We start from the raw sequence: 25,840 nt of genomic DNA, 5'->3' as shown, positions 1-25,840 counted from the left end.
CCGACAGAGTCTTGATCTTGCCCCAAAACTAAAGTGCCACCTTGTCTTATCGTGTGACCTCTCTTAAAATTCGTGCCTTGCTCTATCAAGTAACCATCTTTGTAGAATTTCCATGCTCCTGAATTCCTTTCTCTCGAAAGACAAATGTGGTGCCATACGCTGTCAAAAGCTGTTACTGAAGTTGTCCTGCAGATAATGATAATGATAATGAATTTATATAGCGAATTTTTCATATATATATGTTCAAATGCGCTGTACACATACTGTAATTTACTACTGAGGCCAGACCACAACACCGGGTGCTTCGTGCCCTACTCTTTGCGAATAGTGTGTGGGTTCTTTAACGTCCCCTGTTATAAGACTGAAGATACAGGAGACGGGACCTACGGTTTATCGCCCTTTTCCGAGAAGACTAGAATGTCTAACCATTTGCAGATGTAATTACAAAGGCAGCACATTCTCCTCAGTTATTTTAAGACCCTGAGTGTTGGTCCGGTCTGGGGTTCGAACCCATGACCTCCCGCACAGCAGTCCGGCGCTCTACCAACTGAGCTAACCAGGCGGTGGTATAAGGCGGTATAAGGCGGAAATTGCAGAGATATAAGGAAATAAACTAGGTCTCAGCTGAACATAGCATTCATTTATTTAGTTTTTTTTTTAGTGAAAAAATCCTTTGTTTGTGTTGGATACCTGGAATTGGTCTTAATGGAATTTGAAAGCGAGATTAAGAAGAACTAAATGTATATTTAACTGCATATTGTTTAATGTTACCAGCTCGTGCCACCTGCATTGGTCCAAAGATACACGGTGAACGATGAAGAACTTCCCACCCCGAAGATTCGACATTGTCAGTGGCTCACAAGTCAATAACGCCAACGCTATTCAGGGAATAAGTAGTTTCCTTCTTGGCACTTATTAATCGGTAGGTATTATTATCCACTCTTTAAATAAGTACAGTCACTTATACTCGAGTAGCAGCAGCTGAAACTTATGCATAATTACTTTACCTTTTTGTGCCACCAATTAGAAAGTCAAAAGATCCGTTGTACTCGATAAGCAGCTCGTTATCAGTGCCTGATACAGCGTAACTAAGAAGAGATCCTCGATTGTTACTCGAGCTCATCCACATACACACGGTGAAATCCCGCAAACTGCGCATGCCTGAGATTTTGACAACGTCATCAACTCCTTTGTCTGGAAAACGGAATGCGTAATCTAAAATGACGAAAAAAATATAGCACAAGCATAAATATTTTAAGAGTTTAGAAAATTTTAGAAAATTCATCTGTTGAAATTCGTTTTATTTCAAATTTCAATTTTAAAACGACATTGATGTCGTACCATGAACTTGTATCTGTAATATGTTGCTTAAAAATAAGAAATTTCCCAATCAAGAGAAATCTACATTTTAACACATATTTTTTCAATAAAACTATCTGCCATGCGAGAAAATCGTGGATGAAAAGAATGCGACTGACCAAATGAAATTTTGCAATGCCTTACCACTCTTTGTTCTTCTGTTCAATGCCACATCTCTCTGCGAGATGCGAACGCAGACTAGATCCTTTGTACCACCGACTAGGGCTGCATATCAACTTCACTCAACAATTATTTAACGTACGTCGATGAGAATGTCCCGTATTTGTGACTTAATACACACGCCAACGTCGCCGCATTCATCATTAAGTCAGTAACGACTGGCTCTCCTCGCTGTCCTCACATGCGTTCGCCATCATGTTATTCACAATTTGCTAACTCATATGACCACAGTACCAATGATAACGATAGATGTTATTAACGCGAATTTCAAAAATTCGTGTTAATTTTATGTATGTTAACTTTTTTACTATAAGCATTTCACCAGAACTTTTGCTAAATTCGCGTTAATTTTATTACGCGTAAATTTTGTTCGCGTTGTTAAAATGCCTCTTTATATTCCTATAATAAGGTAATTTATTTTAAAGCGATCTTTTGCAATCTTTATAGTCGGCTTTACTTAAAAACTCCGTACCAACCAAAAGGTTGATAACATTCCTGCCAAAAACAATTTAACAAATAAACGTTAGCATTTTTTATGCTACCTCTGTCACATACCAACTTCCACCATTTTACAGGGGGATGGATGAACCAGCCGTGCACCTCCTTCGTTTAGAAAATCGGACCATTTGTATACATTTCCTTCATTTCCTTCATCAAGCTGGCACGATTTTGACATTTCGTTGATTTGTGAATCAGAAAGCACGCTATCCCACACGTTGACAACTGATAGCATTCCTTGAAAGGATTGGGAGGATTCAAAGCCACCACCAACCGAGTCTTGGTCTTGTCCCAGCACCAAAGTTCCACCTTGACTTATCGTGTGACCTCTCTTGAAGTTTGTCCCTTCGTCCTTCAGGTCGCCATCTTTGTAGAATTTCCATGATCCTGAACTGCTTGCCCACGAAACGCAGATGTGGTGCCATGCGCCATCATTAGCTGTTACTGATATATCACTGTTAAAATGCGAAACCATAGCATTAATCAGCCACTCAACTGCATTAGCTTACGACAATCGAACACGGCATTCATCTCAGAGTTGAAACTTTTCATAGACTTGTCCAATTTGTAATATGCTTCTGTTTTACTCGAATATTTAGGATAATTCGGAAATGATAGGTAGAAAGGGCGAAAGGTTAAAAGGAAAGAACTTAAACGTGCAATATAGATACATTTATAAATGAAGTACAGTATGTGGCCCTAAATCCGGACAGCCCTTGGACACTTTCGGTTCATCGTGTATTTTTCCGATAGGAAACAAAGTTTTAATAAAAACGAATCTTTCCAAAGATGTCTTGGTCTGTTTGCTGTGTTAACCTCGCTCGAAGGCTTTCCTGCTGGCGGTGAAGTCGAGAATTTCAAGTCGACGTGAAGGTAGGTGAAGTTTGTTTTCGCTTTGTTTATTTGTTCATGGCGCCTCAAATTAACTGGTTTTCTTTACATTCCTGTATATCCGAAATGAGAGCGCTAGAAAAGGCAATTTTTGGTAGAATTGATGTATAGGAAATATTCTTCCGACTAGTGCAAAAAATTTGATTGACCGCTTGAGTTTCCGTCCAAAGTAACGAATTAAAATTTCTAAGTAATTTTCCTGACTAGGTCCTTGGTCCGGACACTGACGGCAACCAAATACAACTTCAAACTTCTGAAGGTGACAAGGTAAATAATACTGAAAGAAAAAGCGTCTAACAAAAGTTACACCTTTCGTTTGAGTTTTAAGGCATAATAAACTTTATCATTTACAACAGTAAAACTAAAACGAGAAGTTTTAATTCAACCTTTGCAAATCACGCTTATCAGTGTGATAAGCGCTATAGTTTATATTCACTGTACTTCTTGATGAGATAAAATAAAGCTCTCTTTCCTTAAATTTTTATTTCATTTTTCTGAATTTCAATAAAACATATTAAAAATGTGCAAGAAGCTTCTTTAGATTAGATTTTGAACAATTGTTGCGTACATTTTGCGTGCTGCCGGGACCAGGGACCCGCTGTCCGGACCAAGGGCCGTCAAACCAAACCACCATTTTCGATACGGAAGAGTAGCCGAGTAAACACAGAAGCTGTTGTCTTTTCACATGTTAGCTGGATGGCACGGTAACTTACAGGACAAATCTCAGCTCTCTGCTCTTCTTTTAAGCTGAGAATTACACGTTCGTGTCTTTTTCGTGCGGACCAAGGGCCACCCACTGTACACTAATGATATAATTCTCTACAGATGTACCTTTTTGTGCCACCGATGAGTATGTCAAAATTCCCGTTGTATTCGATGAGCAGCTCGTTATCAGTGCCAGACACAGCGTAACTGAAAGGAGTTCCACGAGTGTTACCCGAACTCATCCACAGACACACGGTGAACGCCGTCAAACTGCGCTGCATGTTAGTGATTTTGACAACGTCAGTGACTCCTTTGTCCGGAAAATGAAAAGCGTAATCTGACGTGACAAAAGCAATAGAATAACAAGTCACGACTCAGATTATTCCAAATAAGTTGATGTCTGTCACTTCGTCACTCAACTACAATCGTGAACAAAACTTGTTGAGATAAACGAAAATTGTACATTTTCTGCGAAGGTCATTACTTACAAGCGAGTCAAAGCAATTCGTCCTCCTCTTCCCCTGCTCAATGTTGTTTCACAACACGACAAGATTGATACATTTAAATGGGGGAAGGGGTTGGCAAAAGGAGCAGTGATACTCAGATTAGTGCAAATTCGCAAAAATGTCTCAAGAGTTTCGACCAAGATTGTAATTGTTTATAATAATGATGACTTAATTTGCCTCTTTAAAAGCACGTTGTTAAGTAATACAAGCACCTGGAAATTTTAACAGGTCTGAGAATCGAAATAGATACTCGTCTCAGCTTATTTTTCTGTTTTCCGTCTCGTGTCTGAAAACTGCGTTGTAATACTTCATGAGCAAAAAGAGAGCTGGTCCTGCTCATGGACGCCTTCTCGGGAGCGAAGTAACAAAGTGTAAAGAAACAGAAACTGACGTTTTATTTCTTCAAACGAAACGGATAACTTTGTCAGTGCAAGCCTTGCTCTTTTGGTCGCGCGATCAAAGAGAGTTAGGTAACCTTTTTATAGTTTCAGTAAACAAATAATTTTATTTTTTTAGTTCTCCCCGTCATACTTCATGCCCAATGCTGTTCATTTTTTCTCAAAACAGCTGTTTTCTATTTAGCCATAACCTACCTGACTTCCCAAACGGTTTACAGGGAGATGGCTTGAGGAGCACTGTGCCTCCTTGGTGTAGGAAATCTGACCACTTGTAAACGTTTGCTTCATTCCATTCATCCAGCACGCATGATGATGATATTTCCTTGATTTGTGAATCAGAAAGCACTCGATCCCATATGTCCAGATTTGATAACATTCCTTGGAAGGATTGGGAGGTTTCAAAGCCACCACCGACGGAGTCTTGATCCTGCCCTAGCACCAAAGTTCCACCTTGTCTTATCGTGTGTCCTCTCTTGAAGTTATTGCCTTCTTCCTTTAGGAAGCCGTCTTTGTAAAATTTCCATGATCCCGAATCTTTTGCCCACGATAAACAGATGTGGTGCCATGCGCCGTCGTTAGCTGTTACTGAGGTTTGTCTGTCAAAAAATAAAAATGATGCACCAAGTCAGGCAGCCGCACTAAATATGTTTTATACTTTTTTTAGAATGTCGTTTTTAATGATTTTTAACGTTTTCATTTAAGCAATAGACCACACTTTCAAGGCGTAATAAAATCACGCGGGATGTTGGGAGAACACGAAAAAAATCGTGTAAATCACGAGCCGTTAAGCGAGTGATTACTTCATAGACCAATAAGGGGACTTAAGGCATGAAGGGAAAACATGAAAAATTTTCGACTCTCGAGTTCCTCGCCAGTTGAAGCCAAATGTTTGATCGTTGATTAAAATGTTTAATTTGTAGTCCATTAACATAAACTGTTCAACCTTTTAGTTATATTTTTTGTTCGTAAATATTGATGTTTTGTTTTTTAAGTTTTCTCCGAACAATCCTTCACACCCTTCAAACTGTCGTACTTCGCTTCCATTAACCTAAATCTATACGTATTTTTGCACTATCAAATTGACCGATTTCGCTTTCGCGACCAATTCCGAAACTCAGTCTTAGTTTTCACTTCACCTTTTTGTGCCACCAATGAGAAAGTGAAAATATCTGTTGTATTCGATAAGCAGCTCGTTATCAGTGCCTGATACAGCGTAACTTAAAGGGGTTCCACGAGTAGTACTCGAACTCATCCACAGACACACGGTGAACGCCGTCAAACTGCGCGGCATGTCGGTGATTTTGACAAAGTTATCGACTCCTTTTTCTGGAAAATTGAAGGCGTTATCTATAATGATAACAAAGAAAAGAAACAGATCAGTTTAAATACCTTTGTACAAACTCCTGCTCAGCTAATTAGTATTCATAAACTTTTGATACATATCTCTACTGCTTCGCATAACAATACTTTGTATTCAATTTATTGTTTTCATTTCACAAGTAAAATAAAATATTCGCGTCCGATCTGTATGGACGTTTACAATGGCTCGCCTATCGGCTCGCCATTGTAACTGCCCATACAGATCTCCCGCTCATATTTTATCTACTACTTATGACACACCTATGTTTAACAACGAAGCTACAATGTAGTGCAGGATAGTTAGGGCTTTTTCAAAGTGAGTCACGTGACCAATTTGTAAAACGCGTAGCTGGAACATATATTTTCGATAAATGGAAATAGCGCGGCTTTATATTAGCGTTAACGCCATTTTTCCATCTTATTTTCATGATGACTTAAACACAAATTGTAAGGTTTTAAATGGAAGTGTTAAGGCCGTCTTGTTGCTTGACACGTTCCGAGAAGGTTTTGTTGCTTGACACGGTACGAAAGGAATTTGTTCTTGGCACTTAACTTTTGACGAAATTAAATTCGAAATGCCGGTTGAAGTGATTATTTAAATTCCATACGGATCAGATTTGCCCTGAGTGCGATATGCAATGAACCCGCGGATTTAAGTGAATCTTAAGAACTTGATATCCACTTCAATTCCACTACTTTTTGAATCATTTTTACCCCGTTTTCAATCGGTTAACTCGAACTAAGATAACTCGAAAACCCAGCTAACTCGAACTAGATTACAGCAACGAACAGATCACATATTTGACGGCAATTTTACACTCATATCATTAGAATGTATGATCGTTTTACAGTTTTTTGACGAGATAAGTTTTCTGTCAATTATTAACATGGCAAATTGAATAGCTGCGAACGGTAGATAATAATTATGGCAGAGTAATCTTAGAGTATGTGTCGCTCAAACTACTAGGTTTTACATCGGTTTTTTGCACTTGTTTTCTCCCGCGTGTAAATCGAATTTTTGGCATCGCTGTTTCTTTCGGCAGCTACTTAATTGTTTTTAATTGTCGTGAGAGCGATGCAGATCAAACTAATAATGTTCAAAGTCTCAGAAGATATAGTTCGGCATTATAAGAACGACATAGCCGAAGTTTTGGTAATTATTTTAACATCGGCCGAATTGATCGAGATCAACCGTCAGATATTAGATTTTACCAGATGTCCATTGTCAATAAATCTTTTGAGGAGAAAGCGTACTATGCTAGTCCCTGACTTAATATACTTCTCTCTTCGCACTTTATTTAAACGTGTTATTTCTCATCATTCGCACGGAAAGTGTGCGTTGACACGGTAATTCGCACGGTAAGCGTGTGTTTTTCGCACGGTAAGCGTGTTTGTTTCGCACGGTAAGCGTGTGTGTTTCGCACGGTAAGCGTGCTTTATTCGCACGATAGCTTTTGTTTGCCAGTAGTGACACGGACGATTGTCTAGTCCTTTGTTTTTACCGTGTCCTAAAAAACAAAAGAAAATTTTAATGAGGGATTAACTGGACACGGTTGTTCCGTGTTAAATCGTGTCTCTTTTGTCTTACCGTGCGAGCGTGTCGTGCGCGTGTCAACACCAAAGTGACCAAAATCCCGTGGAGGGTCACAAATATGCCGATGCATTTTCCCTAATTAATCCTTTTGAACTCAAATTGTAAGGTTTTGAATGGAAGTAATAAGGCGTTGAAAACATGCAGATACATTTTTTTCTATAATTAATCATTTTAAAACGACGCTAGTCCTCAGTAACTGTAAGCTAAATGAAGAACGTGACAAAATCGACCAGAACTGAAAATTCCAGGCCAGTAAATGATAAGGAGGGACTCTTATAGCAGTTTGAAACGACAAAATTCCCTAGGATTTGTAAGGAAAAGTACCAGAACTTGACTGTACGACAATGCTTGTTCTAACCATACAAATCCTTCTTAATTCAAACGGCGATTAAAAAAAGCTCGAAGGCTGTAAGGCAAAAAATTCTAAAAAAGACACATGTATAGTGAACAGATTTTTGAAACCTGTATAAATAACCGAGTCACCCACCCATTATCTGATACGGCTCACAGGGAGATGGCTTAAGAAGCTTTGCGCCACCCTGGCGGAGGAAATCGGGCCATTTGTATAAATTAGCTTCATTCCATTCATCCAGCTGACACGATGTTGACATTGCTGTGATTTGTGCAGCAGAAAGTACGTGATCCCAAACGTTGACATTTGATAGCACTCCCTGAAAGGATTGGGCGGATTCAAAGCCACCACCGACCGAGTCTTGGTCTTGTCCCAGTACCAAAGTTCCACCTTGTCTTATCGTATGACCTCTCTTGAAGTTTGTGCCTTCTTCGATCAGGAGGCAATCTTTGTAGAATTTCCATGATCCTGAATGGTTTTCCCAGGATACACAGATGTGGTGCCACACACCGTCGTTGGCTGTCACTGAAGTATCTCTGTGAAAAAAAAACCCACAAAAACAAAAATATACACTACTGCAGTAGTTAATATTTGCAGATCACAGCATTAAATTAAAGGTGATTTTGGAAGTTTTTGATGACAACGACTCAGGCTAAGTTATATTGGTGATTTTATAAAAAGAAATGTCAAATTGCAAAGAAGGGCATGCGGTTTACCATAACGTTCAATATAGATATGGCGGAAAGAATGAAAAATCTTCTGCAGGTTTTAGTAACAAATGCAAACTATGTGACGTTGTTTTCTGATTGGTATCGGAAAATAATCTAACAGTACATCTATCTGAAACGATGAAAATTTTTCCTTACAATTACGCTACTTGAGTTACCTGACTGCGTGGTCGATAAGCGACCTGACACATATGCTGTATTCGATGACCAGCTCATTATCATCACCCCGAACTGATACAGCGTGGATGAAATGTGTCCTTTTGGTATTACTTAACAAGATTATCTACAGACACACAATGGGCGCCAAGAAACATCCCACCCAAAGAATTTGATAATTGACTCATAAGTCAGTGGCTACTTATCAATTGGTTGATGCTTTAGCGTGCACTATCGATCGAGTTATGGTGCACGCGGGAAGTTTGGAGAGCACTAAAGAAGCGTAAGATTTGCACAAGACGATAGCCGAGAGTACCTCTAGCTTCTTGAGTGCTCTCTAAACTTCCCAAGTGCACCCTAACTCGACAATGCACAGCTAAAAGCATGAACCAATTGTTTTAAAACATTGCCGGTGAAGATGTACATAGAAACCCGCACCAAACCTTTCCGGCGAAGCGATTTGCTCACGCTATCAGCGTGCTTTATTTAACAAATAGACTCCATTTTGCCGTGCGTCTGTTTAGTTATAGATCACAGATGACGTCAAAATGTGGTAAGAACAAAAAAGTGGCCTACGAACCGCTAGGCGAGAAGGGCACTGAGTTCTTACCACATTTTGACGTCTTCTGTGATCTATAACTGAACAGACGCACGGCAAAATTGAATCTATTTGTTTTATACAATAACACAAGACTTCAGCACACTTAAGTGTAAGCAATGCCGCTTCTGGTGAGCTAAAGTTGTTTTCTTTTCACGATAAAGTGTTCCGTAACCACGAAGCACTGTTAAGCCGATTTAATAGAAAGAGAAATGGAAAATTAGAACACCACCGAAAAAACTAACCTTTATTCCATTTGGAAAGTTGTTAAAATCTGTAAACTTTAACCTCAGCGTTCAATTGCCATTCATAGATTTCTCGTGGCGTCGTCCAACTGTTCAACATCGGACAAACTCTTACAGATTTCGATAATTTCTCGAATCATTCACTGTCCACTTCAAGCTTGTTTAGGCCAGTTAAATGCTTCGAAAGGTGACACTTGGCGGATTGTCTCTCACTGTAGATTTATAATTTAGCTTTTTTGTTGTGGTCCGGTGAGTTTTGAAAAACTTTGCCGACAACGCTGATTTGGACTATGAACTCTGATCACACGCGCGAGTCACACCACCGCGTGACGTCATCTGTGTGTCTGTACTCTAATAGATGACAGGCATCAACCAATCACAACGCGCGCAGTAGCTCGGTTATTGTATAACGGATTATGGTACACGCCTTAAATGCAGTATTGTCACTATATACATAGCGTAGTAATACAACCGAATAGTTGTACTTAGGAAGCATCAGTTCCCGCATAAGTTGCGTTACGTACTTATAATACCTTTTTGTGCCACCAATGAGAAAGTGAAAATATCTGTTGTATTCGATAAGCAGCTCGTTATCAGTGCCTGATACAGCGTAACTGAAAGGAGTTCCACGGGTACTACTCGAACTCATCCACAGACACACGGTAAACGCCGTCAAACTACGCGGCATGTCGGAGATTTTGACAACGTCAGTGGTTCCTTTGTCCGGAAAATTGAAAGCGTAATCTGGATTGACAAGGAAAAGAAGTAAGATAATGCATAACTTTAAATGTTTTCAAAATTGATCTCTGTATATAAACAAAGATGTAAATAACAGATGATAGAAAATGATTGTCACTTAATTCAATTGCGGATATCAGCTTTAGTAGCTCTATGCTGTTTTGATCTCGCATTGAACTACTATTTCCATAAGTATAAATTATATACGGAACTATAACTGTTATAAAGCTTAGAAAAATAATTTGGCGAGGAAGCCTCAGAGGAACCATGTGGAATTTTTTTGATTAATTTAAATTAATTAACTAATAAATTACTTCATATTCTCTTGATTGAAATTATTTCAAAACTATCGGATGTTTTAAGGCCCGGCCAAACGCACGCAACATTTCAACACAACATATCCCAACATTGTTGCGCCAAGCATGTTTTAATCGTTGGGCCCGCCCTGTTGCAAGATGTTGGATGATGTTGGACCAAGTTTGAAAATGGTAACATTTTTATCCCAACATCTCGCAACTTTTTTGGATGTTGCACGATATTATACTCGTTTGGCCATGTTTATGCCGGCAACATTGTTGCGCTGGAGCATGCGCACTAGCTCGATTTGTGCCATCCAACATTCCGCATCATATTGCAACGGGGTGGCCAAACACGTGTAACATGTTGTGCACAACAATGTTGCGACATGTTGCGTTTGGCCAGCTGCATCACAACATCTCACAACATGAACCAACAATTTTGGGATATGTTGTATTAAAATGTTGCGTGCGTTTGGCCGGGCCTTTACTTACCAAAAAAAAGATGGCTTTCCTTGTTCTTTAAGAAAATTATACACTCTTGAGGTCTAGAAAAGCTGATAGTGGATGCCCGAGCCGTAAAGCGAGAGCATTCAGCTGGTTTTTTTAGGCCTCAAAATTACATTATTTTCTTTTAGGAGGTGGAAAATATTTGGTTATCCAAGAGCACAAATCCTACGACAAGACTCTCAGTCACGAATACACGCAGTATTGGTAAAGTAACGGTTTATTTTATTCTTTTCTTTGGCATCGCCTTCATATCGATTCATAAATGAACGAAGATACTATGGCAGTCATGTTTCCAATTCGTAGTCCTTTCTAAGACTATAAAGAGATTCTGAAGAGCCGAGCACGACAAAAAAATTGTTAAAATCAAATTTCAACATTATTCGAAATATTAATGTATACGGCTCGTGGCAAGTTATTAATCGGGCGTGGCCGATTTATAGTTTACCCTTTGGTCGTCCTAGAGCGTAGTCTCCTGGCGCGGCCAAAAAGACGGGGATAGCTTGGGGTTGCTACAAAACCGCTACGGGTGACGCATACCGCAATGGTTTTCATTTTAGTTTTGACAGGAAATCGTTGCAGGCACACTTGGTCGACTTTTGGGTTAATGTGTAATCAGGTTGTGTTTTTTTGCTTCGGCGGAAGGACAGAGAAAAAAGCTTACGGGGCAAAGTACAGTATGGGGCCCAGTTCTCGGCCACTTTTGACGTAAACTTGTATTTCTTACCTCAGAAGAACCGCAGGAACTTGAAATTTCTCCCAGAGCTAGCTACATTATTCAGCTTTTTGGTGTAAAGCTATCGACCGGTCAAAAATTAATTTGCCCGAGCAATAATAAAAATAAAAGCTCCATTTGTGGGCCCAGTTCTCGGCCACCTTGGCGCAGTTCTCGGCCACTAAAAAGCTTGTGCGTAATTATCTGTAAAAAAATGCTCAATTAATTTTCACAGTCATAAAATCACTCTGTAAACCTTTTTATACTATATCTATCCCAAATTATTTTTATGATGCTTTGTTTTACTTTAGAAAAGAAGGATTTTAACGCGCCTAGTTGCCTATGTGCAGGTTCTGGCAAAACCGCATTGTGTGACCCGTGCATTTAGATGGTTTATTTTGCAGTGAAAAGGTCTTGAAAGATTTAGGTGTTGTAGAAATAATAGACAAGACAAGAGTCAGCTCAAAACTTAGAGATAAGATTGAACTTTAGTTTTAAAACATTTATTTCTTTCATTCTGGCAGCAGCAGATGAAATTATATTAAAAACCAAGCGCTAAGCTGTGATAGCGAGCAGGGTGGCCGAGAACTGGCAAATACGCAAACGTCGCAAGAAAAAATTTCGAAGTAAATTAAGACCAAAAAATACAACGGTTCAACGAAAAGATAACTAAAGCAGAAAGCTGAATTATTCTACGTTTCACATGCCAAAAATTAGCTCGTATGGTGGGGGCTTTTGGATAAAATACGAATTTAACTACATCCATGAATTTGGAGCCGTAAACAAACAACTTTTTCGGGAATGCAAATTCACCTACCTCCGCGTAAACTCGACGTGTGAGCTTTCTATATCGAATTGAACGATCAAACTCAAGATACTTAAAGCACATGAATCAGTCTATCGTTTGACGGAAATACCTTTTTCTTTTGATTCAACTGGAGTGTGAAAAAACGCGTTAAACACAAAGTGGCCGAGAACTGGACCCGGCCGAGAACTGGGCCCCATACTGTACTGATATTCACCATTGTGAAATTGCACTTACTTTGACAAGTTAAAGTTATTTTTGTAAATGAAAAAGGTAACGTCATTGATGTCACGCAGTGTTTTTGTTAGCAAACTAGATGGTTTGCTGGTTTCTGACTATGAATGGGGGTGTGATCTTGCGGTATATTTTTTGAGCCTGACTCCGCCGTAAAACTTTTTTTTATTTAGCAAGAACTGTGTCGATTTTCATTTCTGAACAATTGGTCGTCAAGTCGTTTGTCACAAAGAGTAGAATGTTTGTACAGCATGTTTTGGAATTATTTTAGATTTGGTTAGTAAGACGCTTCTGAAGACCTGAGCAAAACATTGGGAATGTACAGTATTAATAGGAACTTGAATGGAATTTTTCACAAGTTGGATAAAGGTATCAACTGAAAAAAATGGAATTCAAAATGAGAACTTGGATTTTGTTGTAATTAAATTTTATCGCGGATTGGATGCATAATATCACGGCTTTGAAAGTCTTCAAATAATTAGAAAGGTTCCTTTCTTCCTTTTGATCTTATTGTTATTTTCATGTATTGATTATTCGAAAGTGGTTTTCGTTGATACGAAAAAAAAAAACGGGTTTTCACTGAATTGCTTGAAGTATTTTTAGACGTGATAATATTGGCTTAATCAAATTACATTGTGCACGAAATATTTGTTATTCTTTTGTCTTGAAACTTTGAGGAAATTGAAATTTTTGTTTGACAGTAGTGTATGAAAGGCATTTTATAGAACTGAATAAAAAATAAGAAACATTGTTAAAGGTTATTTCAAAGATTTATTTTGCCTGATTTTGAAGGGTTTCAGGAGTTTTAAAGAGTGCTGGTAAACGGCTGTATGTTGTTTGTGATTACGGATCTTATTTAGTTTCGAACGCTCTAATTTTTGAAAGGTTAAAACAGGTTAAAACCGGGCGGTTTCATGAGTTTTTTGGGTAGAAAGGTACGGTGGTGGTCAAAAAAAAAAATGTTTAGAAAGGAATGACTGTAGTAGCACGTAAGTCGGAGGTTTGCGTGAGTCACGGGGTATAGTATGCGTGAGCTGGATTTCCGGCGTCATAACGGCATGTTTTGTTTACTGAAAGATACACTCGACGTTTCGTTAGCTTAGTCGGCTTGCGAAACTATTTTAAAAATGAATGTTGTAATAGTTAATTAATAGTAATCTAGAATTAACCCACTCTCGATTGGAGTCTGTTCTGGATTCGCGCTACCTTTTCGCCGCGAAGGAATTTTGTAAAATTTCGCTAGTGGAAAGAGGTACTGTAAGAACAGTATCAATAACTCAAAAGGAGGAACTTCTTTGTAGCTCTGAATTAAGACGTATGATAAAATTTTAGAATAAGAAACTTTCGATATATGGTTTTCATATTGTTTTTGTCAATTTCCTTTTGTGGCAGATTTTTTGAGAATCAGCTTTTCTTTCGTGTGATGACAGACACAGGACAGAACAAGAGGTGGATGAGAAAGATGCCGAAGATGAATAGGCACCGAAAAACGACAAGAACCGTCAAGGACTTATCTTTAGAGGGCGAGGAGTTTTGGCATACTGTATTTCGAGGACTGGACTGGACTAGTAAAACGCGGACTAGTAAAACGGGGACTTGTAAAACGCGGACTAGTATAACGCGGACTAGTAAAACGCGGAATTGTAAAACGCGGACTAGTAAAACGCGGACTCAGGTAAAACGCGGACTTGTAAAAGGCGGACTAGTAAAACGCGGACTAGTAAAACGCGGACTTGTAAAACGAGGACTAGTAAAACGCGGACTTGTAAAACGCGGACTTGTAAAACGAGGGCTTGTTAAGCACGGACTTGTAGAACGCGGACTTGTAAAACAAGCGCTTGTAAATCGGATAAAACTAAACGGTTTAGCAAGCAAAACAATTTGTGTTTGAAGCTCTTGTGTGTTTCTTCGACGGCATATTTCTAGCTTTTTTGAGCACTCTATGGTCTGTTTTAGCGTGGAGATGTTTTTGCAGTATAGCACATGTTCGTTCTGCAAACCCCTACTAAAACAACGGGATTGATGCTATGAGTTGTGTGCATATGTTTCTTTCTTTCCACTACTTGACGTCTGTTGAGTGCAGTCGTTTGTATTGCTCGCACGAGGTAGAACGGGGCCCGTCCAGAAATCAACAGTCAATTGTAAATAAAGGTGACGGGCCTACACGACTCCTACGTTCGTGACATTAGAATATTTGGCGTTAAATGTTTAAATTCGGTCTTTCGACCTTATTTGCTTCTGACTTCTTTCCGAGGGTACTGTTTTAATTTGGGGGCAGTATGTGATAAATAAAGGTGACGGGCCTACACGACTCCTACGTTCGTGACATTAGAACATTTGCCGTTATATGTTCAAATTCGGTCTTTCGACCGTGTTTGCTTCTGACTTCTTTCTGAGGTTACTGTTTTTTTGAGACATTATGTATTGAAGAGAGCCGTAAGATGATTGTGGCCAAGGAATTCGAAGTGTCTAGAGGCGTTTTACAAGTCCGCGTTTTACTAGTCCGCGTTTTACTAGTCCAGTCCAGTCTACAAGTTAAAGACACATCAAGACCACCCCACTGTGAATTGCCATAGCACAGACAAAATTATAGTCAATATCTTATGTGTTTTTAAGAGAATTACATAAGAACCAAGGCATGTCTTGTCTTGCCTTACATTGACATGCAATAATTTGGAAATACTAAGCTCGTAACAGTTTAAGACAGAATCCATCAGGAATTTGAGTAACATTAATTTTAGTTACGCAAAAATTGAGCACCAGAATAATTTAAATCCTTGTGTTCTTTCATACCTTGTTAAAGGCTTGACATGTGATAACACCAACATAACACCAACAACAGTTCTTTATCAGTGGGGATTGAAGAAAAAAATGGAAACATCATCACACAGTTGACCCCTATGCAAAAACACTCCAGGATGTCACGGGACTGTTTGGTGTCCGTCTGCCAATTTCTAACTTCAAATTCCAATGTTAAATTCACATTAAATTTTCAATATTTCTTAGTTGTCTAAATTTTACTAATTCTTTTAAAAAAACTATCACCTGCCAAACATCCCCAAAAATCACTCAAAAAATTACAAAATACCGCAATACATAGATACATGGGATGAGTGAAGTTTCCTTGGATTCCTTGAAACACCAACAAGATATTTCCGTTTAAGGTGGCTGATAATGGGTTTCAGTATTTCCCACTTTGGTTCAGGACTAAAAGCCTTCATCAATTGCTATTACAGTAATGGTATAAAACAAATGTTCAATCATTCATCAACAAGTTGTGATCATTTTCTTGACAATAGTAGTTCCCCGGTAAACAGTTGTAGTACTGTCCCATCAAAGTGCAATGCCTGGAAAATACCGAAAAGCACACGACCTTCAGGTGAAACCGCACCTTACAGTATTACCAATACACTGCACTTTGCTAAGTCTTAAAACTTTACATTGTCTAGTCGTCTACTTCAATCGTTTATTTGTATTGTGTCATTAAGTAATAATGCAATCTCGACAACGTTCTAGATATTATATTATGCACACTAATACAGCTCATGCAAGCCCTGTGACTTACACAAACACAGTCGGACTGAGTGCTACTTATAAGTAACTGCTTCGTGGTTTCTGCTGTACTGAACCCTGCCTTTCAAGGCAAAGCGCCCGATTTTAAGCTTCTCAAGCTTCTCAATGTTCTTGTTTTTTTCAAATTCGCCGCTAATTTCGATTCTAAAGTAAAGGAACAAAAGTGGACTGGTGTGTCTTCAATGTGGCTTATAAATATTTTCTTACCTCTAAGCATTTTTAATGTTCGGCTTGTTTTGCTAAATAACTTTCAATCACTGAATTTCGCGCGGCTCACAACAAAATGGTGGCGAACACCACGATTTATAGCGTCAGTTCTATGGTCTATAAGAGTGGATATTTAATAACTTTTTTTCTGTTATTTTTTTTCTAAACGAGTAGCATGTTTTATAAATTTAGCTATTTGTAAATGTAGATTTATAGAAACCCATACCCTTTCCAAATGGTTGACATAAAGATGCTTCCATGAGCCTTGCCTCTCCTTCGCGGAGGAAATCGAGCCATTTGTATACGTTTCCATAATCTACTTCATTTAGCACACATGATGCTGACATTTCTTTGATTTTTGCAGGGGTAAGCACGTGATCCCATATGTTGACATTTGATAACATTCCTTGAAAGGATTGAGCGGTCTCAAAACCACCACCGACCGAGTCTTGATCCTGGCCCAGCACTAAAGTGCCACCTTGTCTTATCGTGTGTCCTCTCTTAAAATTCGTGCCTTCGTTCGTCGGTTCACCATCTTTATAGAATTTCCATGATCCCGAATCTCTTTCCCACGATAGACAGATGTGGTGCCATTCGCCGTCATTTGCTGCAACTAAAGTTTCCCTTTAAGAAAAAAAAATGCAGAATATTTATTTTTGCATTATTTGGTTGGCGAGTGCAGCTTTATGTTTTGGTTTCAAATTAATATTGAAACAGATAAATTTCAGTTCGATGTCTGCACGTGAGAAATACTAGCATTTTTGTTCTTATTATCTTCGCAAAGTTTAGGCAAGGTAAAATTCCGATAACACCTTCCCCCTCCCACTTCCCTCGAAAATAAGCTCAACAGAACCCCTAAAGTCTTCAAGAAGCTTTAAATTGCTGTCCAAAAGCTCTAAAAGAATTACGTGGTGACAAACAAATTACGAACACGAGCGCATTAAATTGGATTGAAGTGCAAATTAAATTAATGATAAATTTGTCTGCTTTCAAATGCCACAGTCTTCAGCAATAAAATGAGTTGTAAAATTCATTAACTATTCATGAGGGTGCAAACCAATCCTAGGACTGTATTCAGATCACGTGCACATGTACACAACTGTAAACCCCAATACAAATCAAACAATAGAATTAACTTTTGATACAAACTCCCGCTCAGTTAATTAGTATTCATTACCTTTCAATACAGATCTCTACCGATTCGCATAACAATACTTTGCATTCAATTTATTGTTTTCATTTCACAAGAAGAATAAAATATGAGCGGGGATCTGTATGGCCGTTTACAATCGCTCGCCTATCGGCTCGCCATTGTAAACGCCCATACAGCCCCCGCATTATTGGCGTTACGTACTTATAATACCTTTTTGTGCCACCAATGAGAAAGTGAAAATATCTGTTGTATTCGATGAGCAGCTCGTTATCAGTGCCCGAAACAGCGTAACTGAAAGGCGTTCCACGAGTATCACTCGAACTCATCCACAGACACACGGTGAACGCTATCAAACTGCGCGGCATGTTAGTAATTTTGACAACATCAGTGACTCCTTTGTTTGGGAAATTGAAGGCGTTGTCTGAGGAAGGAGGAAAAGAACGCATCAGCTTAAATAACTTCTTGTCACATTACTGTATACTTGAGGCGCAGATCTGTTTTTTTTTTTTCGCCATAGTAAAAATTATTTTTTGGATTAATTAACATACTAACTTGAGCCTTACACTGAAATTGCTTTTAAGGTCATTGCCCTGTATTGCATTGCGCATCCTTACTGCGCAGGATTTTACGCGTAATTAGCGCGCGCGCGCGCACATCAACAAAATGGCGGCTTTTTTCTATGCGGCTTAGTCCGCGAGAGAAGTAAATTGTCACTTTTTCCTAAACGAGCCTGGTGACCTATCAATTTTTTCGCATATTTTGGGTGTAGCGATCAAATTCTTTCTGTAAAATGAAAACAGATCAATTCATGTGTTTGAAAAATAAATTATCGCTAAAAAAGTGTACTTTGCCAGTACTCGCAGAGGAATTATAAAGGAATTATATGGAATATACATGGTCTTCCTGCTCCTAAACGAATCTGGTGACCCCCCTTTTTTATTTCAAAATTTAAGTTCCCTTAAAGTAATAAACCAGTGGGCGAAGTTTGATTAAAAATCTATGTTCAGTTTTATTTCGGAGCAATGACCTTAAAGATGCGTGAGAGAGCGCTCTAAAACTGACAAAAACATTCATTTCAAGTTCGCAATACTATCCTTCTATGGTAATTGCTTTCCCTTTTAAATATATTTCAAGTGAACCTTAATGGTCGAGGACACAGAGGTAGTTAAGGCTCATTTACGCGACAGAAAATGTTTGACACGGCTCGGATAAAAATGGTACGCGTACCCCCAATCCATAGCACTGATACCTTGTTTACACGTCTTTATTCTTCCGTGCTATCTGCGTTAAACAGTGTTTTGTTGCAGTTATAAGACTTAACACCTTGGCTAGCGTACGCGATTCTGCCTAAGTGTGCATGTCGCTTTTTTCATTTTAAAACGTGACAAACAAGACACTCATCTTTTCGCCCTTTTTTCCCAGAAGACTAGGAGAAGCTGAAGGAATATGGTTCTTATTATAATGGATTGCAATTCTCCTATTAACGACGACGATTATTGTTATAATTATTTTATTCTTCCTGTATTGTCTGGATCAACTCCTTACAACATGCTCTTCCAACGCAGAATTTCAGCTTTCTTCTTTGGTCACTAACGCTCACGAACTCAGGAGAAAGCGACCAGAGAAGACTGCTGAAATTCACGCTAGTTCTTTCATGAATGTCCACAAGATTTTCTTGGCACCTTTTGTCTTAACTGAGATACACGTTTCATCCACCGCCTTGTCGATCGAGTGGAATTTTTGCAAATGTATGCAATGAAGTTTCGTCAGAAAGGAGTTGGTTCAGCACGGCTAATCGCTTACACTACACATTTTATACTAACCGAGTAAGAATTTCAGGAACGCTTACCAAGTTTATCCATGCCCGGACTACCTCTTGACTAGGTCCGAGTAGGAATAAAATTTTGGTTCGGCACAGATAAGGCAAAGTTGTTTACACGACGACATTTCCCTTGCTACGCGTATCAGTTTTACCCGAGCTTGAGAGCCGTGCCAAAAATTTTCTGTCGTGTAAATGGGCCTTTAAAACCTACGGCCGTGTCTCAGAAAGTCTGCAAAATACCAAATTTATGTATTTGATTGGCTACAATCCCTATAGGCTGCAGTCAGGGTTTTAAAACAGACCAATTTCATAAAGTATTTTTATGAAAAAGGCACGAAATAGCATGGAAAGCACCAAGGCACAGGTAGTCAAACTGTTACTCGATCTTTGAGTTATCCATTGATACTAAGACGGCGCTCAAATCCAGGACAAAAGGCACAACGATATCACATAATTGACGCCTAGATACCCTCTTCAGCATAAAACAGCATTTAAAAGCTGTTACTTACCAAATAAAACAAGTTTACATGGAGATGGCTTAACAATGGTTACTCCTCCTTCACGAAGGAAATCGAGCCATTTGTAAACTTTGCGATCAGTAGATTCATCCGACAGACATGATTTTGAGAGATGCTCGATCTTTGTAGCATCTAAAGCGAGGTCCCATACGTTAACATTTGATAGCATTCCTTGAAAGGATTGGACGGATTCAAAGCCACCTCCGACCGAGTCCTGGTCTTGTCCCAGCACCAAAGTTCCACCTTGTCTTATCGTGTGACCTCTCCTGAAATTTGTGCCTTCGCCTTTCAGGTCGACACAGGACGAATTATCAAGAATCCGTAAACTGAAACGTAGCGGAAACACATGACACCGTTGCGGAAACGCAACGGCTAACACGTGTTTCCGTTAACAGAATCATGACGTTTACACGTGTTTCCGTCGATGCGGACACAGCGGAACCGGACCACTTTTTTTCATGTTTCCGTCGGCTTTCCGATGCAGGAAACAAGTGTTTCCGCAAGCGTATCTGTGTGTTGCAAGTTGCGGAAACATAGAGAAACGCTCCGGAAACTGATGTCTGTCATGTTTCCTTCACGAGTTTACGCGTCGGAAACATATCATTTTTTTCTCGTACAAGGGTTTCCGCAAGCGTATTTGTGTTGCAAGTTGCGGAAACATTAGAAAACGCGCTCCGGAAACTGATGTTTGTTTCGTGTTTCCGCGTCGGAAACATGTTAATTGAAAATGTTTCTTCTCTTATGCACTTTACTGCATTTGCAAAAACTATTTAAGTCGTTATAACTTAAGTGTTTTGTTAGCTCTTGCGCCTATATAAATTGTATACAAGGCAAAAATGTACCACAGCAATAATCCGCCAAAATTTAATTATTTATTTTCCCTTCAAGGGTCACTCCAAAGTTAATTTACAGCTGTACTAGTATCGTTTACCTTTCTCAGTTAATCGAAGAAATGGTTATAATTATTAACTGCGCACAAAAATTTACATACATATTCAATACAATACCATTAGAAAAATGTAATTTATAAGGAGTACGTGTCAGTCGCAGACGACACGCAAAAAATACCGTCCTCTCAATGGCCATAAACATTGACAAGTTCGTAGGTCAACAACTAAACAGGTCCACATTTCAATTCTTCGTAAATCAGCGGTTAATAAATGAGAAAAAATTGGCAACTCTTATGTCTACCAGAAAAGCAATGTATATTTACGTATAATCTAATAATAAAACAAATGAGCAGGATGCGTCATCGTTCGTTCTTTGAATATAAAAAATGTTCGCAAAGTAGCGTCTTTCAACTGTATTGTGATAGTGTTCTCAAATAATGTCTTGTCCAGGAAGCCTCTGTTTATGTTTGTTGCATTGTGTTAATCACTACGTATTGCCCAACCAGGGCCATTTGTTGGGCAGGGCCGTGCAGATGCTTCTTCCGTTCTTTTCACCTGTGCACTGGTACGGCGCTGTCTTTCGCTCAGCCCTTCCAAATGCGCTTTGTCCAGTCTTTCTTTCAGATTCGTTAACTTGCTTTTTTCCCACACCAGCTTACGTACTTTTCTTGGTTTCGGACCATTCGTTGCAGCAGGTTCGTCGTTGTCGCTTTCTTCCGATGACATGAAGTCGACTGCATTTGGAGAAGAGAGAATCTCTCTTGCTTTTTTCTTGTCTTTATCTGATAAAACAGCCTTATCTAAACTTGAGAGGCGTCTGGATAGTTTCTAAACGATATAAAAAAGGAAAACATGTGACTTTTAAGGACCTTTTAAACCTTGCTGTTATCTAAGTGTATAATTTTATCCGGGCAACGATGACTAAAGATAAAAAAAAAATAAAAAATGTATAAACGAAATTATAAAGTTTTAGACTTGAAAAAAATCAGTTCACATATGATTTTCTAGGTTCAAGAAGGTATTCCTTCGTATTAACCATAGAAAGACATGGATACATAAGATTTGTTACAGATAGTGTAATTTAATATGGCTTTGTAATGCAACTGCAATATGCTGCCAAAGGACAATTTAACAGATCAATCTGAAACATAGTCATAATAATAGTTACTGGGGAAAGCATAAAATCTACGTGTATTGTTCTGATACTTACTCTTTTTAATCGATTGTTTTTCTTTGATTTACGTCGGTGGTCTTCCAACTTGTTATTTGTTGTCCGTGTTTTGTCGTCACGAAGCGTTCTCCAATATTTATGAACAGCAGCTAAATAAAAAAGAACAGTACATTACAACCACGAGTATTTTAATCGAGAGCGGATGCATCGATGATAGCTAAAACAAGAAAAGTATAAAGACACGTTTGCGATTACATGAAGAAAGTTTTATCTTGGGCCGAAATTTCCAGCCCGGTTTGAATCTCAGCCCGAGCAAACGGGCTGAAAAACCTCATGTACCTTATTATAGGAAATTAACGCGTCATGAAATTAACGCGAATTTCAAACTTTCGCGTTAATTTAAGTCGCGTTAATTTTTGTTAACGTTAATTTCCGCGCTGTTAATTAAGTGTAGCGTTAATTTCCATGATGTTAATTTTCATTATTTTGGCCCCAATTTTTCGTTACTTTCCAGATGTTCTTGACTCCAAGGAAAAAGCATAATTTTATCTGCCACTATCATTGATACTGTGAAGAACGCTCAAAGTGGGAACAGTACCACGAACATTGTTTTCGTTTAAGATTATACGCCTACAAGTGTTGAAATAAACATGTTCCTGTTGTGTACGTCGCGTTAATTTCCTTCATTTTGAAATGTTACCCCCTCTTTCGCGTTAATTTCCTTTATTGAGAAGTAATTTTTTCTTTAATTCGCGTTAATTTAAGTCGCGTTAATTTCAAATACCTTAATTTACACAAGCGTTAATTTCCTAGCCTATAATAAGGTAATCGCATTCAAATTTCAGCCCGGGCTGAAAAGTGAGCGTTCAACCCGGGCTGAACTTGAATTCGCCATGTACAATCGCAAAGAAATTGCAGCCCGGCAAACCGGGCTGAAATTCGCCATGTAATCGGTCCCTAAGTATATTTGAACGCGCCTCTAAAGCTGCACTTAACCTTAACTGGAACGATGTGCACGTTTGATCAGTTCAAGCAAGCTTTTGCTTTGTGACAACTACCCTCGACGTTAATAGTGTTTGTAAAATAAGCCATTACGCCCGAAACTTACACTTTATGACAGCCTTTTTCCACTTCTCCTTCCCGTAAACGGACCGAACTTCTCTCAATACTTTACTGGCCATGGCCTGATTCCCTGGACTATTGAACCTACATTAAAAAAAATCAAAGAACTTGCGTTTACGGACCTAAAGTACAATAAGCTAATGTAAAACTAAAACTAATTCGAAGAGAAGGCAGATGGCCAGCCGTAGAGGCAAATAGTTCAGTACACAACACTCAAGTGCAAGTGAGGGGAACCCCTTTTATGCAAGTGAGGGGAACCTCTCTCATGCTCATGAATTGGTTTTAGTTGACGTAAACTGTAACTCAAAACATAAACCGTGACATGTTTTACCTGACGCTTAAATCAAACTTTGGCTGATTATCTTGATCCTCTTGTTGCTCTCGGTCCTTTGTTAGTTCCTTGCACACATTCCTGACAGCATTCTTGCAATTTTGTAAAATAAAAGAAACTCCGTTTTAAAAAAAACTTAGTAAAAAGACAAAAGCTCTGTAGCTCTTTAGAGCAAAGTCACTTCTCTCTGACGTCAGCTTTCCAAAATTCGCTACGGCCTCTGGTTCCTTTATCAACTTGCAGTTTATAATCAACTACGTGTTTCACTTTCTCAATGACGCAGTACCACAGTCGAGTTTGATTAGAAATAAACTAATTGAAACTTTGAAGAAGGAAAAAGATCAGCACAGAGGGTAACGTAAACAGCCAACTATCAGCCGATAAAAACCTCGAGCTTACATGTAGACTGTCCAGTCTCTATTTTTCAACGTTAAAGAATACAAGAGAACAGCGAGTGTAGCACGGAGGCGGGAGGGGAGAGGAAGAGGGCTGTGAACAGTCTGCATGTGCCTCGAGCTTGCCATCTAATAGTTAATTAGTGCGATTTTTTAAAAACTTTGAAATCTTGGCCCTCCTTCAAGTAAAAGCGGCAATCCCGGTACCCTTATTCTACGTATATACAGCGCATCTGAAGCCATTTTTCCGCACACGCGCTAGTCTCCCGGCTGAAGTAATCCTAGCCTGTTAGAACTTGTCATTCATTTTCAAAACCAGTTTGAAATCAAGAGTTCAAAAATCGAAAGTGAGTTCAATCGATGCACCGGCGAGTTTAATTGAAATTCAGGCTACGTTTACACGGACACGGTTATCAATCGACACGGTTTCATGACCTCGAAACCGCATCGAAAACGACACGGTTTCGAAGTGTTTACACGGAGCCTATTTAAAGATTTTCCGACTGTTTTCGAATGTGATTGTATAGGCAAGCGCTGCTCTCTATGCTTGTTTCACCATGTTTACCCTTCGCAAGGCAGCCAGTTCGTGCCAAAATACATGGCCGTTTTCAAATCGATGCGGTTTCGCCGTTTTTGACCGTTTACACGACAACCAAACCGTATCGTTTTGAAAACGCTCCACTTTTGACAGCGTTTTCAAAACGACCCGGTTACAGTAGTGGTCTCGATCGGTGCCGTGTAAACGAAAGGCGTAACCGCATCGCTTTCGATGCGGTTACAAATGAAACCGTGTCCGTGTAAACGTAGCCTCAGTTCGATCACGCGTATTTTGATCGATCTAAATGCTCACATGACTTCACGGAATACAATCATAGTACGTATTAAAAATAGTACGTAATACTTTCAGCTTAGTTGAACCCAGTCCAGCGCAATTTATCATATTCGTAAGTCTTCGTGTTGTCGTCGTAAATGGAAAATAAAATCGAAAACTCGTCGAAGCCTTTTCGGGAGCCCGCCGCTCAAAATTCGCCTCCCAAACGCAATATCGAGAAATCGATGTGAATATTTAATAACCCAAATTTGTAAATCTAACTTTGCGTTGTAATGGAGTGATCATTTGGTTTAAATGAAAGGATTTAAACATCAGTGAAACATCAACCCTCTTAAGTAGTTTTCAGCTAACCAGTGGTGAGGAATTGCAGAGCACATTATGTCATGCTTGTAATCCTGATAATCTTACAAACATCACACCTTTTAACACTTGATGATTTTAAAACCGTCTTCTGTCTCGCGCGTCGTTTTAGGTGAGACCGTAGCTTCGAATTTGCGTAGTTAGAAATATAAAGATAACTTAACTTACCGAACACACAGGATCACTGTCTTTGGCTTTCTGAAACAGTTGTCTTCTCGTTTTTGTCGTAAGATTTGCGACTTTACTTTTGAGTTCCTTATTTTCTTTGCGAATCTCTGCAACTTCGGCCAATAGTTGTTTCAGAACATCTCGATCCGGGGCAGCTCTTGGGGTTTCTTCATTTGCCATCTCCTCCCTTTCTGCGTTAGCTGATTCCATAGTGTTGCCGAATATTGTAGCCACAAACAGTCGAAATAGAGCACACAAGAACAGGATTCCGATCACAACGCGCAGCACACGCTTGGCTTTACAATAAACAATAGTCAAATTTCCCGCCTCGTCTCCAGCTTACGCGACCCAAAGACAATTGTTGTCAAGGCAACAAATTATTTTCTGAGCCCGCATTACCATGCGCCTTTATGTGCTTGCGAGATCTGCAGATA

The 25,840-nt window shown here is 39.1% G+C and overlaps 2 protein-coding genes, 1 long non-coding RNA gene and 1 other non-coding gene across 4 annotated transcripts in view; all 4 read right to left on the bottom strand.

Moving 5' to 3' along the window:
- Window positions 1-25,840, bottom strand: part of LOC144643447 (uncharacterized) — a 72,756-nt gene that overhangs the window by 20,823 nt on the left and 26,093 nt on the right. The gene's annotated exons all lie outside the window — the stretch shown is intronic.
- Window positions 33-20,306, bottom strand: LOC144638251 (uncharacterized; the record flags this gene model as incomplete). The annotated part of the gene is made up of 12 exons (XM_078497470.1): window positions 20,129-20,306; window positions 18,008-18,218; window positions 16,871-17,268; window positions 10,103-10,313; window positions 7,978-8,378; window positions 7,399-7,404; window positions 5,674-5,884; window positions 4,733-5,133; window positions 3,760-3,970; window positions 2,095-2,492; window positions 1,008-1,215; window positions 33-186 (listed from the first exon to the last, which is right to left on the bottom strand). Coding segments are annotated over exons 1-12 (2,988 nt in total), but the record flags the coding sequence as incomplete, so codon positions are not given.
- Trnas-gcu (transfer RNA serine (anticodon GCU)) lies at window positions 490-562 on the bottom strand. The gene has a single exon. It is a non-coding gene; the product is annotated as a tRNA-Ser (tRNA).
- LOC144643420 (uncharacterized) lies at window positions 20,997-25,827 on the bottom strand. Its single transcript, XM_078502674.1, has 5 exons — window positions 25,407-25,827; window positions 23,652-23,743; window positions 23,307-23,404; window positions 22,238-22,347; window positions 20,997-21,855 (listed from the first exon to the last, which is right to left on the bottom strand). The coding sequence occupies exons 1-5, from the start codon at window positions 25,614-25,616 to the stop codon at window positions 21,508-21,510; spliced, it is 858 nt and encodes a 285-aa protein (XP_078358800.1). The 5' UTR covers window positions 25,617-25,827; the 3' UTR covers window positions 20,997-21,507.

The sequence above is a fragment of the Oculina patagonica genome, chromosome 2 (assembly GCF_052425735.1).
Source record: "Oculina patagonica isolate OP01 chromosome 2, crgOcupat, whole genome shotgun sequence".
NCBI lineage: Eukaryota > Metazoa > Cnidaria > Anthozoa > Scleractinia > Oculinidae > Oculina > Oculina patagonica.
The sequence above is the reverse complement of the archived record's forward strand: the minus strand, read 5'-3'. Positions and strand labels throughout refer to the sequence as shown.

Bases quoted from the DNA above. Each gene is read 5' to 3' on its own strand.
- LOC144643420 (XM_078502674.1), bottom strand. From the start codon at position 25,616: ATGGAATCAGCTAACGCAGAAAGGGAGGAGATGGCAAATGAAGAAACC. The intron at 23,405-23,651 runs GTAAAACATGTC...TTTTTAATGTAG, and splicing joins AAGTTTGATTTAAGCGTCAG to GTTCAATAGTCCAGGGAATC. The intron at 22,348-23,306 runs GTAAGTTTCGGG...TTTTTTATTTAG, and splicing joins GAAAAAGGCTGTCATAAAGT to CTGCTGTTCATAAATATTGG.